The following is a 17,077-nucleotide window of genomic DNA, read 5'->3' on the forward strand; positions in this document are numbered from 1 at the left end:
CCCAGCCACGGTGAAATAGCACTTCCGTACTAGTGAAAGCCACGCCTCCGTCGCCGTCGAAACAGTAGTCGTGTATGGATTTTGGGGTTTTCTAGGTGTGTACATACGGAATTGCAATTCCGTGCTATTTGGCCGTATTTCTGTGAGATGGGGTTGCACTAGACGGTTTGCCCATTACAGCGGCATGCTGTTCACTGCCTGTGTTAGACAGTGTCAACGGGGAGCTCAACCGTATATTTTCTAAATCACATACGTTTCACTCCAACTTAGCCTTCAAGCTGCAGAAGTAACTGGTAGAAAAAGAACAAAAACATACAACTAAAAAACTTGGAGATTGATGTGCAATTAGAGCCGTGTTGTCGACACAACTCCAAACTTGAAGGTAGCTGCCAAATAACTGACGTGGAAGTGTTTTGCTGATGCTTTGAAAAGGCGTTGATAAGTAGTGCAAATTGCAATAGGCTTGGTAGACACTAGCCTCGGAAACCCAGACGTTTTTATTTCCAGGGAGGAAAAAAAAGTCTGGTCCGAGTCCATTTCAATTCGGCATAGAGTAGCGCAAACATCGCTCACTCTCTGCTGATTTCTGATCGTCTGCACCTTTGTTAAATTGACACACACGCACACATGTACACACACACACACACACTCCTCTCTCTCTCTGTCGCTCTAAGTAATTAGTCTCATGTCACGCAGCTGCGCATAGTTTCTCCCGGCGGATCCTGCCTATGCCATAAAAAGCATAGGTGAGTTCCAGGCTTGGTAGACACTGGGTACACTGTACACTGCCTTGGAATGCTCATAGTGGTGGAAAAAGCACTCAAATGTTTTACTTACGTAAAAGTATCAATACTGCAATGTAGACCTACTCCGTTAAAAGTAAAAGAAAAAGTCCGGACGGAATTCAAAATGTACTTGAGTGATAGTACAAAAGTATTGGCATCAAAATGTACTTAATGTACCAAAAGTAAAAGTACTCATTCTGCAGAATGTCCTATTTCAAGTTTTCAAATGTATAAAAAATATTTTGAAAATAGCTGATCTACAAGCTCACAATGCGTCGCATTGTGAGCTTGCCTCTGAGATGTAGTGGAGTAGAAGTAAAAGTATTGGAAATTAGAAACACTCACATAAAGTACAAATACCTCAAAATTGTACTTAAGCGCAGTACTTAGTTAAATGTTTAAAGCTTTTGTATTTAATTACCACCACTGGAAATGCTTGAATCTCAATTTGGAGGTCGTGCAAAGAACACATCTCTGTAAACATGTGGTTGGTTTTCTGCAGGTACGTACATGCACACTTACACAGGCATGCATACTCTCACACACACACCACACACACACACACCACACAGTCACACAGTCACACAGTCACACACACACACACACACACACACACACACACACACACACACACACACACACACACACACACACACACACACACACACACACACACACGCACACGCACACGCACACGCACACACACACACCCCCGTGGATGCGAGTTTGCGTGCGCACACAAATGTAATTACATTCCTTGTCACTCAGAGAGGAAGAGGAACACTCTGAAGGTGAAGCAGTGGATACTAATTACCATCGTCTGTCTGAGCGTCAGAACGATGAGTCAGTCGTCCACGTTTTAACAATGGCTCACTTCATGCGGTGCAGTGGTGGGGGGGGGGGGGGGGGGGGGGGGGTAGTGAGGTGGTGACCCTGGCATATACCGATCGGCCAGGCAGGCAAGACCCATCCATGATGGGCTTTGGCGTCTTCTTTACATAACTTTACCTGTCTTACCTACATTAACCTAAATCAAAGGAGGCCACAAGCAAGAGAAAGCAGTCTGGTGAAAGAATGCCACTCTGGTGCAGGGGCATAAGGCATGTCACATGACACGTCCAGGGTCCCTGGAACAATTTCCATTTCATGACTGCCAACTTTTGATAGAATTCAGTTCGTTGACGGGTTCTGTTTTGGCAGGGCCTGTCACGAGTTCTGTTTTGACAGGGCTAGTGAAGGCCACTGCAAAAATAATAATAAATAATAATAGATACAGAATATATGTTTTTAATATATTTTTGTGACAGTGCACAGTGGAGATGGACAGGAGAGAGAGAGAGATCCTCCCTGATAAAGAAGGTCCACCAGCGTCTCATTTTCTTGAGGAGATTGAGGAAAGCGTATTATAGGCTCTTCATTGCCATCAATTGAGTCCATTTACAAACAACGCTGCCGATCTAAGTATCATCAAACCAACAATAGACTGTTCCACCCCTCCCACCCCAACAATAAACTGTTCCACCCCTCCCACCCCAACAATAGACTGTTCCACCCCTCCCAACCCCAACAATAGACTGTTCCACCCCTCCCAACCCCAACAACAGACTGTTCCACCCCTCCCAACCCCAACAATAATAATAATAATAATAATAAACTTTATTTGTATAGCACCTTTCATACATAAATGCAGCTCAAAGTGCTTCACAGGGCAGGACACAAAAATAGAATACAATAAAACACAGTCAAGTAGTTAAAATGATAGAACAATGGCAAAGAACAAAAAAAAGTATAAAAACAATAGACTGTTCCACCCTTCCCAACCCCAACAACAGACTGTTCCACCCCTCCCAACCCCAACAATAGACTGTTCCACCCCTCCCATTCAGAGGTTAAAGGGCTACAGATGCCTCAAGACCTCAACCACCAGATCCAGAAATAGCTACTTCCGCTCAGTCATTATTCTCTTGAACTCTTTAAGTTAACCAAGTGATAGCGTCAGCATTGATAGGTTGAAAGTAGTCTGACAGGAAATGGGGAGCGAGATGGGGGGGGGGGGGGGGGGGGAAGACACGCGGCATAAGGCTGTCGGGATCGGGAGTCGAACCCGCGGCACGCCGTCAGGCTGGCTCAGCAGTCTAGTGGACCAGACCGTCCAGGCCTAGAGCCTATATATTGTATGTGCCTGGACCACCAGGGCAGCGGGCACACCCAGGAAAACGTATTCTGAAGGACAACATGTCACCTCAGGAGAGACACCAGCCTGGTGGTAATGGACTGTTGGTGCCACTGCGGGACACGCGAGCGCCTGTGGTGTCACAAGGTCACCACAAAGTGACACAGCGAGAGGTTTTTCCCTGAGGCTATCAGAGCCCTGAATGACAAAAACAACAAAACAACTCCATACATGCTGAGTGCAGATATCACCATGGTCCATACTACAGCACTGTATGTGAGATGACAACAGTGCATTTAATTAATGTACTAATATGAATCAGTCTTTCTGTAGGGTTGGAAAAGGAACGTTGTTTGCCATTCTTTCTTAGTGCTGTATATAGGACCGGTGTGCTTGTAAAGAATGATGTGTAACCTTTGTCACTCTCAGAGCATACCTATTTACACACACCTCGACAGTGGGTGCAGGGCCAATAAGGCTCCTCGACAGTGGGTGCAGGGCCAATAAGACACCTCGACAGTGGGTGCAGGGCCAATAAGGCACCTCGACAGTGGGTGCAGGGCCAATAAGACACCTCGACAGTGGGTGCAGGGCCAATAAGACACCTCGACAGTGGGTGCAGGGCCAATAAGGCACCTCGACAGTGGGTGCAGGGCCAATAAGACACCTGGACAGTGGGTGCAGGGCCAATAAGACACCTGGACAGTGGGTGCAGGGCCAATAAGACACCTGGACAGTGGGTGCAGGGCCAATAAGACACCTGGACAGTGGGTGCAGGGCCAATAAGACACCTGGACAGTGGGTGCAGGGCCAATAAGGCACCTCGACAGTGGGTGCAGGGCCAATAAGGCACCTCGACAGTGGGTGCAGGGCCAATAAGGCACCTCGACAGTGGGTACAGGGCCAATAAGACACCTCGACAGTGGGTGCAGGGCCAATAAGGCACCTCGACAGTGGGTGCAGGGCCAATAAGGCACCTCGACAGTGGGTGCAGGGCCAATAAGGCACCTCGACAGTGGGTGCAGGGCCAATAAGGCACCTCGACAGTGGGTGCAGGGCCAATAAGGCTCCTCGACAGTGGGTGCAGGGCCAATAAGGCTCCTCGACAGTGGGTGCAGGGCCAATAAGGCACCTCGACAGTGGGTGCAGGGCCAATAAGACACCTCGACAGTGGGTGCAGGGCCAATAAGGCACCTCGACAGTGGGTGCAGGGCCAATAAGGCACCTCGACAGTGGGTGCAGGGCCAATAAGGCACCTCGACAGTGGGTGCAGGGCCAATAAGGCTCCTCGACAGTGGGTGCAGGGCCAATAAGACACCTCGACAGTGGGTGCAGGGCCAATAAGACACCTCGACAGTGGGTGCAGGGCCAATAAGGCACCTCGACAGTGGGTGCAGGGCCAATAAGGCTCCTCGACAGTGGGTGCAGGGCCAATAAGGCTCCTCGACAGTGGGTGCAGGGCCAATAAGGCCATCATGGAAGGAGGTAGGGCCCGCACACCATTCTTTTGGTAAATAATTACTTTATTGAATAAATAAACAACGTTTCGGTCTTGACAGATCTTCGTCAGGTCAGTAACCTTTGTCACTCCACATGACACCCTCTCTCTCTCTCTCTCTCCCCCCCCCCCAAGGTTTCCTTGTATTTCTAATGAAACACCTATGAAACAGACACATAAACTATTTGGAAAGTACACTTCCTTATTTTCCAGCGGTCGTAAAATTATAAGTGCTGTCACTTTCATCCAGCCGTGAACTGTTTTGTCAGGTTGTGTTTTGCAAGCCCAGTGATTGAAAGCCGCCACATATAAAGTTGTGTAATATTTTTATTATAGAGCTGGGGTTGTTTGGAGAGGATTATGGTGTAATATTTTAATACAGAGCTGGGGTTGTTTGGACAGAATTAACTCATACGGTACCTGATGAAGGCCAGTAAGGCCAAAAGGTATTTTTTGTTCTCTCTGTTAATACATTATTTTGGGAGCTTTTAAAACGGTGTGCAGATCTCCTCCTCTCTCCTTTCTCAGAATTAACTCACCTGCATTGAAATCAACTCAAAGAAATGTAGTGTAGAGGTGGTTTATTAGTGTGGTTCATTAGCCAACAACACAGCCTTCATTCTTACGCCTAATTTAAATTTAGTTACACGCTGGTAAAAAATAGCCAACCTACCGAACTAATATAATGTAGATGTAGCTAATTTATGGTGTACGACTCCCTCAGGCTTTACTTACGTCGTAAAACTTTGGGACGGAAGGATGTTTTAAGATGGGGCAGATGGACATACAGTCCAGTACAGCCACTGTACAGCAGACAGCAGAGTTAAAGATGCATTTAGATGCATAGATAATGTGTACATTGTCAAGGGACCACACAGGGGATTTGTCTCAACTTTAGCAAAATTACAAGCTGGGAACGAAGATAATTTATTTTTCTAAAGATATGATTTATCTCTGTATAATATTTCACAATTGCTTTCAAAATAATCTTCCTATGATTATGCACGGACATGAATGCCCATTGCTTTATGAGCAACTCTGAGACGTGACTCAGGGCCTTAATAATATTCACTAGGAATTCTACTCTCGAGCCACAGATTATTTTCAAAAAGGGGGATTTCTCCATACGCTGTCAAACTTTTAAAATGGACGCACGCACACACACACACACACACGCACACACGCACACGCACGCACGCGGGTGGGAGATGTAAAAACCTCATCTCCAGTCATCTCATTATCAGTCGCCCCTTCAAAATAGCCTTTTAATTAAAAGAGTGAAGCTAATGAACACGCCGGGGAGTCTGATTAGTGGCTAATGTGTCTGAGCTGATGGGCTTTCCCCTCGTCTGCCCTGTTGCGTCTGCCAGGGACAGCCGTGCCGTTTATGTGTTCAGGATGTCCATGTGGCCTATTCTGTTGGTCAAGGTCACTGTAGCCTGCCCCAGCCTGTGTGATATCTGCCCTATTCTGTTGGTCAAGGTCACTGTAGCCTGCGTGATGTCTGCCCTATTCTGTTGGTCAAGGTCACTGTAGCCTGCGTGATGTCTGCTCTATTCTGTTGGTCAAGGTCACCGTAGCCTGTGTGATATCTGCTCTAGAGGGGCAGGGGGTCAAGGTCACTGTAGCCTGCCCCAGCCTGCGTGATGTCTGCCCTATTCTGTTGGTCAAGGTCACCGTAGCCTGTGTGATATCTGCTCTAGAGGGGCAGGGGGTCAAGGTCACTGTAGCCTGCCCCAGCCTGCGTGATGTCTGCCCTATTCTGTTGGTCAAGGTCACCGTAGCCTGTGTGATGTCTGCTCTATTCTGTTGGTCAAGGTCACTGTAGCCTGTGTGATATCTGCCCTATTCTGTTGGTCAAGGTCACTGTAGCCTGCCCCAGCCTGTGTGATGTCTGCTCTAGAGGGGCAGGGGGTCAAGGTCACTGTAGCCTGCCCCAGCCTGTGTGATGTCTGCTCTAGAGGGGCAGGGGGTCAAGGTCACTGTAGCCTGCCCCAGCCTGTGTGATATCTGCTCTAGAGGGGCAGGGGGTCAAGGTCACTGTAGCCTGCCCCAGCCTGTGTGATATCTGCTCTAGAGGGGCAGGGGGTCAAGGTCACTGTAGCCTGCCCCAGCCTGTGTGATATCTGCTCTAGAGGGGCAGGGGGTCAAGGTCACTGTAGCCTGCCCCAGCCTGTGTGATATCTGCCCTAGAGGGGCAGGGGGTCAAGGTCACTGTAGCCTGCCCCAGCCTGTGTGATATCTGCTCTAGAGGGGCAGGGGGTCAAGGTCACTGTAGCCTGCCCCAGCCTGTGTGATATCTGCTCTAGAGGATCCTATTGGTTCACTGATTCGAGTAAAAACAGGGGTTCCACTGCTCCAGTGAACGTTGTTCATATGTGCAACATGACCGTATATTTAATCAATATATTGCCAGAGATATTGGTACCATGTGGTGGTATGTGTGAGTCAAGTCAACTGTATGACCACAAGAGAAAAACATGGCAGGACATTTCAATCAAACTTTCGTCAGTTGAGAGAAAGTGTTTCAAAGTGTCAAATAACAACTAATGTCCATCACAAGCTGGCATGGTGATGACCCGTGGTGCAAATAGTAGCCCCGTTTTGACCCGTTTATCTTGCAACTATTTGATGCTGTTGCTGCTTTAGATTCTACCAGCATATCAAATGATTTCTTCTAAAGCATTTTAATAATAATTTCTCATCTTTACTCCATAAGGAGTAAAGATGTACTCCATAGGGATTAGCCCATTGATACCAGCCCTCCCTGAAGTACAGCTGTGCGTTCAACAACTGGAGGACTCAGATACAATGGTGTGTGTGTGTGTGTGTGTGTGTGTGTGTGTGTGTGTGTGTGTGTGTGTGTGCGTGCGTGCGTGCGCATGTGTGCATACCTTTATCTAAAAACCCAGTGCAGTGTGAAAGAGGTCTCTCCCTGATGGTATAAGCTACTGATTTTCAGCAGAAAGCTCACAGACATACAGACGTGTGACAAATGAAAGCAATTAACCTAAATCCTATCATGTTCTGACTGTGACACATATAATAATGTTGGGCGGGGCCAGTTGACCTCAATTTTGGATCAAGATGGCAGGAAAAAACGATCCAAGTGATGATGAAAGATGGGCACAGATGCAATAGTAACCACTAAAGCAACATCTGCATTTCAACGTATGAGAAGACATCAGTAGATAGACTGGTAGATAGACCCTAACCCTAACCCTATGGGACCGTGTGATCTAAAGACTGGGACAGTGTGATCTAAAGACTGGGACCGTGTGATCTAAAGACTGGGACAGTGTGATCTAAAGTCCACATTGAAGACATCAGTAGATAGACTGGGACAGTGTGATCTAAAGTCCACATTCAATGACAGTCATTATAATGCATTAGTGTGATATGTGAGGAAACATCCCACTCGTGTGAAGTGAGGGGCGGTCTCAGAAAAAAATAATAGTCCCCTTTATCTCTACACGAGCATGAATTAGAATTTTATATATATGGTATTTTATATAGCGCCTTTATCCAAGGCACTTTACATAGATTGTGCATTACATTCACCCATTCACACACCGATGCCGGAGGAAACCATGCAAGGCACCAGCCTGCACATCGGGAGCAATTAGGGGTTCAGAGTCTTGCTCATGGACACTTCGACACCAACTCAAGGGGAGCCGGGAATCGAACCGAGAACCCCCGGATTCCGAGCCCACTGGTGCCCTTCGCAGTTGCAGCTTGAGTGAGGAAGTGTGCACGCAGTGTGTGTGCACATAGTAAAGCATTCCCTTACCTTCCAGAAGTTGTCCACTTTTCCATACACCAGTGACTGGTTCTGCCTCTTGATGTCATCGATGTGTCTGATGTCACTGGCGTTGAGGTGCTGCTCCACCACGAAGCCCAGGAAGCTGTTGTCTGGAGTGTGCGCTGCAGACGCAAGACAACCACATGTTAACAACTCTCCAGTTACTGTACACACTCTCAAAATGCCTCCGTCACTTGGCGGCGTGCAAAGACAGTAATCATTTCAATGTGCCGACTTTTTATGCGGGCTGAGAGGGAAAGAACAAAACAACCAAAAACATAAACAGTGGAATGGCACGGTGGTTAACTGTGGTTGAAATTACAAACTGTCAGGCACGGTACAGGCGTTTTTATTCATACGGCAGAGCTCAGACAAGCAGGCAGCTCGTTTACAAGCGTTGGATTTCTGAATACAAGACAATAATAGCAATAAACTGTGTGTGTGTGTGTGTGTGTGTGTGTGTGTGTGTGTGTGTGCTGTGCTGTGCTGTGCTGTGCTGTGCTGTGAGTGCGTTGTTTTCCAGTTTTGTTTTTCCTCCATCCACTTCACGTGGTACTGTTACCACGGGAACAATGGGCCAACGGGTCAAGTGGGCAGCCATGAAATTGGCAGCGGTTTCAACTCGACACCATCTGCTTCCATGCCCGAAAATCTGGAAGATAAGGATTCAGTCGATCCTTCTACTTTTCTTCTCTGTCTTTCTTTCAGAGGAGCGTGGGTGGGACGGGGGGTGGGACTGGGGGTGGGACGGGGGGTGGGTTGGTGGGTGGGACGGGGGGTGCACCAGACGGACAGGCAAGCCGGGAAGATTTAGTTTTCACACAGACGTTTTGGAGAATAAAAGCAGATGTGTTGGGAGTGAGTACAGGGTTGGAGGGGTGGTTGAGGTGAGGCGTTAGGGGGAGTGAGTACAGGGTTGGAGGGGTGGTTGAGGTGAGGCGTTAGGGGGAGTGAGTACAGGGTTGGAGGGGTGGTTGAGGTGAGGCGTTAGGGGGAGTGAGTACAGGGTTGGAGGGGTGGTTGAGGTGAGACGTTACGGTACAGTGCATGTTGATTCTGGACGTGTGCGCCCCGGGCGGCGATCTGTGCTTTGGTTGTGGTTATCCCTCTCGTGCTACAGTATATCTCTCTCTGTTTGTGTGGAGATTTACTCAGCACCCCCCCCACCCCACCTCACCCCCCCCACCCCCCACACACACACACTTGCCGCATGCATATTTGCGGCCAGGGGCTTGGAATAACAGGTGTTAAGCCTGTCATTACGAAGTATTCTCCTAGAACCTCTCTGCACCAGCGGCCCACCCACTCAGGAACGACGAGAGAGAGAGAGAGTGATGACAGAGAGAAAGAAAGAGTCGCAATCCATCTCCTCTCCAAATCTGAAAGCTCATCCCTTTCTAGAAATATGTCCCTCGTCTCTCTGCCCGCTTGAATCATGTCCCCCATTCAAGCGTGATCATCCCTCTCTCTACTCATATCTGACTCTAGGGACCCCTCTCTCTACTCATATCTGACTCTAGGGACCCCTCTCTCTACTCATATCTGACTCTAGGGACCCCTCTCTCTACTCATATCTGACTCTAGGGACCCCTCTCTCTACTCATATCTGACTCTAGGGACCCCTCTCTCTACTCATATCTGACTCTAGGGAGGGAAGAATCCCCTTCCTATCTTGTTTCTTCAGCTCCGTTTCTTTACTCGTAGTAAAACACAGAAACAGTTATACAGTATGTAACATCTAGATGCAGCTGGGATCCTTGTATTGACTCTCCTCTTACCAGTCACACTGAAGGAGAGCATTAAATTGGATGACTAAAATGTAAAAATGACAATAGATTAATGGCAAAACAATGAATTTGTTTTGTCACTCGCTACTCAGTCTGGAAAGGGTCCAGATCTCCAAGGTAGGCGGGACATGTAAACGGGTGAAATCGGTCCGTGGTGTGTCTGTGGTGCGGGTTGGGGAAAAGAAAACACCAGTTTGACGTGGTATCAATGCGCACTGCGCAGCTACTGCACTCTATGACTGCACTGCTGTTGCCCTGCAACGTACAGTATCAGTCACTAAACTCACCCCACATAGCAGTCAGGTATTTTGTACTACTGAATCTGACATTTATAGTGGACCACTGAATCGAATTAGTGCTTTACTTTTTACCGTAGGTTTTACTCGCGCGTGCGTCTCGAGGGAGAAAAGCATGGACAGAGTGGCGCTGCAGGCTGATGACGTAGAAGCAACAATGAGGCTACGTAACAGGTGACGTTATGAAATACAAGTCTGGCCAGACTGAGTAGCTATAGTGAAAACAAAGCAAATTCACAGAACGCAGCGACTCAGGCTGGGACCGAGGCGAGGAATCCCCACAAAGAAGAAAATGCGGGGAATAAGAAAAACATGCATTTATCTGTCATGGCTCAGTACAAAGTGGACGTAACAGTTCACACCCGGTTGAGCGGTAGCGGCCCCCCAGCTGGACCCTGACTCTGGGCCAGTGAGTCAGCTTCAATCAGACCGCTGGAAACGAGAGACGCATGGACAGCGTGGGGGGCGCGCCGCGCGCTCACGGCCGGCCAATCTATACCTAATGCGATTTAGGTCACTTTGCGGGAGTCATAGAACATGTCGGGTAGTCGGCATCATACGAGAGTGGAAATGTTACCGGGGATAGAGGATGGATAGACGGCAGCGTGGCGATGTGAAATCAATGCAAATGTAGTGAGAGAGAGAGAGAGAGAGAGAGAGAGAGAGGAGAGAGAGAGAGAGAGAGAGAGAGAGAGAGAGAGAGAGAGAGAGAGAGAGAGAGAGAGAGAGAGAGAGAGAGAGAGGGCCTATACTGTCCTTCTACACATTAAATGGTTCCAACTTCTCATTGGTATAGACAAAGCCACGCGCCAGGCGCGGTCAGGGAACAGTACGGTGAGGACAGGCGCCAGGCGCGGTCAGGGAACAGTACGGTGAGGACAGGCGCCAGGCGCGGTCAGGGAACGGTACGGTGAGGACAGGCGCCAGGCGCGGTCAGGGAACAGTACGGTGAGGACAGGCGCCAGGCGCGGTCAGGGATCAGTACGGTGAGGACAGGCGCCAGGCGCGGTCAGCGATCAGTACGGTGAGGACAGGCGCCAGGCGCGGTCAGGGATCAGTACGGTGAGGACAGGCGCCAGGCGCGGTCAGGGATCAGTACGGTGAGGACAGGCGCCAGGCGCGGTCAGGGAACAGTACGGTGAGGACAGGCGCGGTCAGGGGACAGTACGGTGAGGACAGGCGCCAGGCGCGGTCAGGGAACAGTACGGTGAGGACAGGCGCCAGGCGCGGTCACTATGAGAAAAAATGTTCGTTCGACTACCTTTTTTCATGAAAACTAAGCTACGATGACTAAAACTAAGACTAAATATATTGACAATTCCGTCAACAAATAAAAACTAGACTAAAATGTTAGGAAGGGACTAGTGGACAAGAGATCCACTATAAGTCATTTTACACTTGGTTGCATGCTGAAAATAGCAGATCTACAAGCTCACAAGTGTAAAATCAGCCATTACGACGGCATCAAGGCCCGCCAAAACACATTTTAGTCGACCAAATCAAGTTAATCAACTGTAGATTTAGTCGACTAAAATCTCATGATATTTAGTCGACTAAAACTAAAACGAACACTAAAAACATTCCAGGTGACAAACTAAATGAAGACTATTCCAAGCGACTTATGACTAAAACTGAAATCAAAATCTGCTGTCAAAATCAACACTGCGTATTATGAGCACAGCGGCCACTGGTGAAGGGGTCTGCAGCACCGATGACTCATGTCTCAAGACAACAATGGTGACTCCCTCGGGAGTCGTCTGGAACGTGGACACCGTCCTCCCTGCTGCCAAGAATGAGGCTGTGTTTGCTCAGCCAGCAGCCGCTTAAGACAGCTCAGATATTGGCTTTCTCAAGTTAAAGCAGGAATCGATTTTAAAGACACGACGGATGGAAAAACAAGTTAGCAACCCTGCACCTGACAAAAAAAGTTGGGAAGTGCATAACTGAAAGATGAGCAAAACTAATATACGATTATGTCTGCAGTATATAATGTATTCATTCAAGTGCTGACTATTGCAGTCTCTAACTTGTTCGAATACATTCAGCGAATCTGAACAGAATTTTGCCATCTCATTTCTGTTGACAAAATCCTTTTGACTCTTTAAATGCAAAGAATTACATTAGACAGGATATGCAGTGACTATGCATGTCAAAATTCCAATCACGATCACAATATTCAGCAAAAAAAAAAGACAGATTGCAATATGGTTCCTTCTTATGGGGCCTTCAGCCCAACAATCTGCACATCTGCGACAGAAATTGCTACTTGTGCCCCATGGGCTGAAAGGATGTTCATACACCTTTATGTCTTAACCCGTTTTGAGCGGGAACCCCTTTTGGTGTTAGCATTATGTTATGGTTTAGCTATTGAAAAATAGCAGATCTACAAGCTCATAGCGAGCTTGTAGGTCTGCTATTTTTGAAAAATCGAAGAACGACTGACATAGAAACATAGCTTTTTCTGTCAGGATGTAGAAGACATTTTTAGAATGTGATCTCAGGTCAAAATGGGTTAATACCATTTAGTATCTTCAATGCATAGTGGATGGCGGGCACATATTTTATGACTGTCAGTGTCAGCTAACCCAAAAGAACATCATTCATACATATAGCTCAGGGGTCTCAACCTTTTTGGCTGGGGACCCTGGAAATGCTTTGGACATGTCTCGCGTATCCATTTCCATTGTTCAGCCATTCAGTTCAGCAAAAAATAAAATAAAATAAACAGGTTGAGAACCCCTGATATAGCCCTGAACAGCATGACATGACAGTCAGACACTACATGTGTGCAAACGTACAATGTGCGACTGTGTGTAGGAACAGTTCTGGGTGTCTGGGTTTCAACAGAACAGTCTTCCCACGCTTGCCAAAGACTTATGGTGAAATTTCCCCCCAACTATTCAAATAAGACCTGGAATACTATGAGGTTCTGTCATCACTTTCTGTGTTTTAAGCGTAATGTTATACTTTAGCTATTGAAAAATAGCAGATCTACAAGCTCATAGCGCGGCACTCGGTGCCGCGCTATGAGCTTGTAGGTCTGCTATTTTTGAAAGATTGTGAAAATGTAGTGAACATATTTGAATATATATTCTTTCAGAGCCCACAAAGTTTTTAACTTTGCTTCTGGAACAACATATTTTCAGATGGGGGTCGACGGCCAATTACATATAATCTTGGGGCTCCTTGACATGAAAATGTTTGAGCACCACTGATATAGAAACATGGATTTTTCAGAAAACTGTCAGGATTTAGAAGACATTTTGTAGAATCGTTCCCAGGTCTAAATGGGTTAATACACTATGTGCTGTTAGAGAGAGAAGGAGGCGAGGCGCTGAGCTGGAATGTGTGAGTGGGTGTGTGTGTGTGTGTGTGTGTGTGTGTGTGTGTGTGTGTGTGTGTGTGTGTGTGTGTGTGTGTGTGTGTGTGTGTGGGTGGGTGTTCCGTCGTAGTCGTCTCCAGCACGCCCAGAAAGCTGTCGGCTGCGTGCGATATGTCAACAGCATCATAGGGGTCACCGTGAAGAACATTGGATTCGCTGGAATACTGCCTTCTGACACAGAACTGCACACAGCCAGCCGTGACAGTAATGCATTCAGTTGGCTTAAAACAAATGAGGTAACACAAGTTCAATATTTCAATGAGCATATTGGGTGGTTGGCCTGTTTAGCCCATGGTCTACGATTCATGGTATAGTTGACATTACTGCAGACTATTTTACGTAGCATATGCCTTTTTGTTGTTGAGGAAAACATTGGATACCAATCATTCCAGTGCAGGTGTTTGGTGGTTCGAGCCTCACTACAGTACGTACATGAATAAAGTAGTTGATTAACCCATTATGGTGTTAGCATTATGTTATGCTTTAGCTATTGAAAAATAGCAGATCTACAAGCTCATAGCGCGCCACCGAGTGGCGCGCTACGAGCTTGTAGGTCTGCTATTTTAGAAAAATCGAAGAACGACTGACATAGAAACATAGCTTTTTCAGAAAACTGTCAGGATGTAGAAGACATTTTTAGAATCTGATCTCAGGTCAAAACGGGTTAAAAAGCACCACAGCCCCAATGACTTTTGTTCCTGCTGCGGTGGGCTTGAACCCCGTGTGGACATCATCACCGGGTCAGGGACGTCGTCACAACGCCATGGGTTCTAATCTGCTGCGGTGGGCTTGAACCCCGTGTGGACATCATCACCAGGTCAGGTGACTTCGTCACAACGCCATGGGTTCTAATCTGGTGCGGTGGGCTTGAACCCCGTGTGGACATCACCAGGTCAGGTGACTTCGTCACAACGCCATGGGTTCTAATCTGGCGACATCGTCAACCACCCTTCACTTCTCTCTATCATGTCTCTCATAACCCGTCCGTTCCGATAATAAAGGAGGAAATGACTGTGAATAATATTTACAAAGAAAACCGTTAGGGGGAGGAAGCTGCCGTGGCATTCCGTCAGTGGCTGGAATGCCAGAAGACACTGCTGTTAATTACTGCTCAGCACTCTCAGCATTGTTTGGCAACCGACCTCCTCGGCTGCAAGTGGTGAGCTGTCACTCACAGGGAGCTTCATTTCAGCGCCGCCGCCGCCGCCCGCTACCTTTCTCCGTTGGCCAGCAGTTTAACTAACTTGCTGTGTAAAGTAAAGTGGCTCTGCAAACTTTGAAGCGGGAAACAAATTTGCTCTAGCCTTGAACACCTCGGCCTCGAGTGAGTGGGAGTCAATATTGACGGCTCCTGGTGTAGCCGAGGCATGCGGTGGGTTGTAGCGTTATACCTTCCATCTCTACAGGCAGAAAGAAATGATGTTGTTGTTTTGTTTGTTTCTGTTTTCTTTGCGGGGGGGAGGGGGTATACTTATATTCTTTCTAAGGCGCAGACTAGGGAGTCTCATTAAAGGAGTTCCAGTAACGGACCATGCTGCCTCGTCACACCCACACATAATAATGAGAGCGACGTTTGTGATGATGGTGCAGCATAGACATAATATACTCCCATGCTACATGATAATTAGTTGGTGCATTGTATATACTGTATGTAGGAACTTAGGAAGGACATTGTATATACTGTATGTAGGAACTTAGGAAGGACATTGTATATACTGTATGTAGGAACTGGAAGGACATTGTATATACTGTATGTAGGAACTTAGGAAGGACATTGTATATACTGTATGTAGGAACTGGAAGGACATTGTATATACTGTATGTAGGAACTTAGGAAGGACATTGTATATACTGTATGTAGGAACTTAGGAAGGACATTGTATATACTGTATGTAGGAACTTAGGAAGGACATTGTATATACTGTATGTAGGAACTTAGGAAGGACATTGTATATACTGTATGTAGGAACTTAGGAAGGACATTGTATATACTGTATGTAGGAACTTAGGAAGGACATTGTATATACTGTATGTAGGAACTTAGGAAGGACAAACAAATAAAATAAAAAAGGAAAGCCTAGCTCATTTTAGAAGGCGCCACTGCTAATGTCTCGTCGTTCTCATCCCACCAGGCGAGAAACAGAGAGAGAAAAAGAGAAGATTTAAAACGGACAAAGATGCATCATCAGCATTAAAGTCTCCCAACGCATCGAGATCTCCACATCAAAAGAATCCGCAGTCTTTTCCCCGTTCATCAAACGAGAGGAGGGGGGGCTGATGAATAAATAATGCCCAGCCATGATCCATCCGAGTCGGGCCCTGTGAGAGTAGAGAGGCTGCTTGATGAGTTTGGCTGGCCCAAACTATCCGAGTGTGAGGTATTGAGGGGGTTATTGAACCTAGAAATGTGTCCATTTGATCAACCGGGGCCAGAGAGAGGCCTGAGGCCAACCTCGTCCCAGGCTAAAAGTCGAAAACTCCCCCTCACCCCATTTTTGATGGAAGGATGCACATTAAGTGCCTTTGATATAAAGTAATTATTTATTACCTCGAGTTATTATCCCTCAGCGATGTTAAATACAAATCTCCATCTGCCAGGGAAGCAGCAGTGCTTGCATTGGAGCCACAATAAGCTTTAACGATCCATTTAAAAGAGGGATACTAATACGTGTACTAGGCTCTCACTGGTGGTGGAGGACCATTTCTGGCGGTCGGATGTTGATATTTATATTGATTCAAAACCTAAATCATGGGGGCATACCAACCAAATGATGGTTAAAGTGGTTAAACCTAAATCATGGGGGCATACCAACCAAATGATGGTTAAAGTGGTTAAAAGCTATGAGGCGACACAGAAGCACCCTCAGGTCTAAAAGGCTTAACGTAGCATTATGGCGAGTGTCGATTTCACATTCCATCCTAGACCATTTTAACCCATTTAGGCCTGACCTCAAAAATTAAAAAGATTCTTCTAAATCCTCCAGTTTTCTGAAATAAATATTTTCACGATTTTTCAAAAATAGCAGACCTACAAGCTTGTAGATCTGCTATTTTTCAATAGCTAAAGCATAACATAATGCTAACACCAAAAGGGGTTCCCGCCCAAAATGGGTTAAATGCTCCTTTCTAGAGTGACTCGCAAAGTCTCACCCGGAGAATAAGCTTCGAGTTAAAGGGGGTATTTCAATTTTCAATTAACGCTTTTTTAACTTAGCTCGATTCGATATTTATGATGAAGTGTGCCAACAAAATAAAAATCAGGATCATGCAGCATCAGCTTGGTTTGAACGCAGGGCGAGTTGGCTGATTGACATCGATTCCAATGATGGACGATACTGTCGGAGTTCTGAGCGG

At 46.9% G+C, this 17,077-nt stretch overlaps 1 protein-coding gene across 2 annotated transcripts in view; it reads right to left on the minus strand.

The window, feature by feature from the left end:
• Window positions 1-17,077, minus strand: part of mgat5 (alpha-1,6-mannosylglycoprotein 6-beta-N-acetylglucosaminyltransferase) — a 189,054-nt gene that overhangs the window by 21,904 nt on the left and 150,073 nt on the right. For both annotated transcript variants that reach the window (XM_079495416.1, XM_079495417.1), the window contains exon 11: window positions 8,247-8,380. In XM_079495416.1, coding sequence (XP_079351542.1) covers window positions 8,247-8,380 — 134 coding nt within the window. The remainder of the gene's footprint in view (window positions 1-8,246; window positions 8,381-17,077) is intronic.

Source organism: Electrona antarctica (assembly GCF_951216825.1).
Source record: "Electrona antarctica genome assembly, chromosome: 24".
Classification (NCBI taxonomy): Eukaryota; Metazoa; Chordata; class Actinopteri; order Myctophiformes; family Myctophidae; genus Electrona; species Electrona antarctica.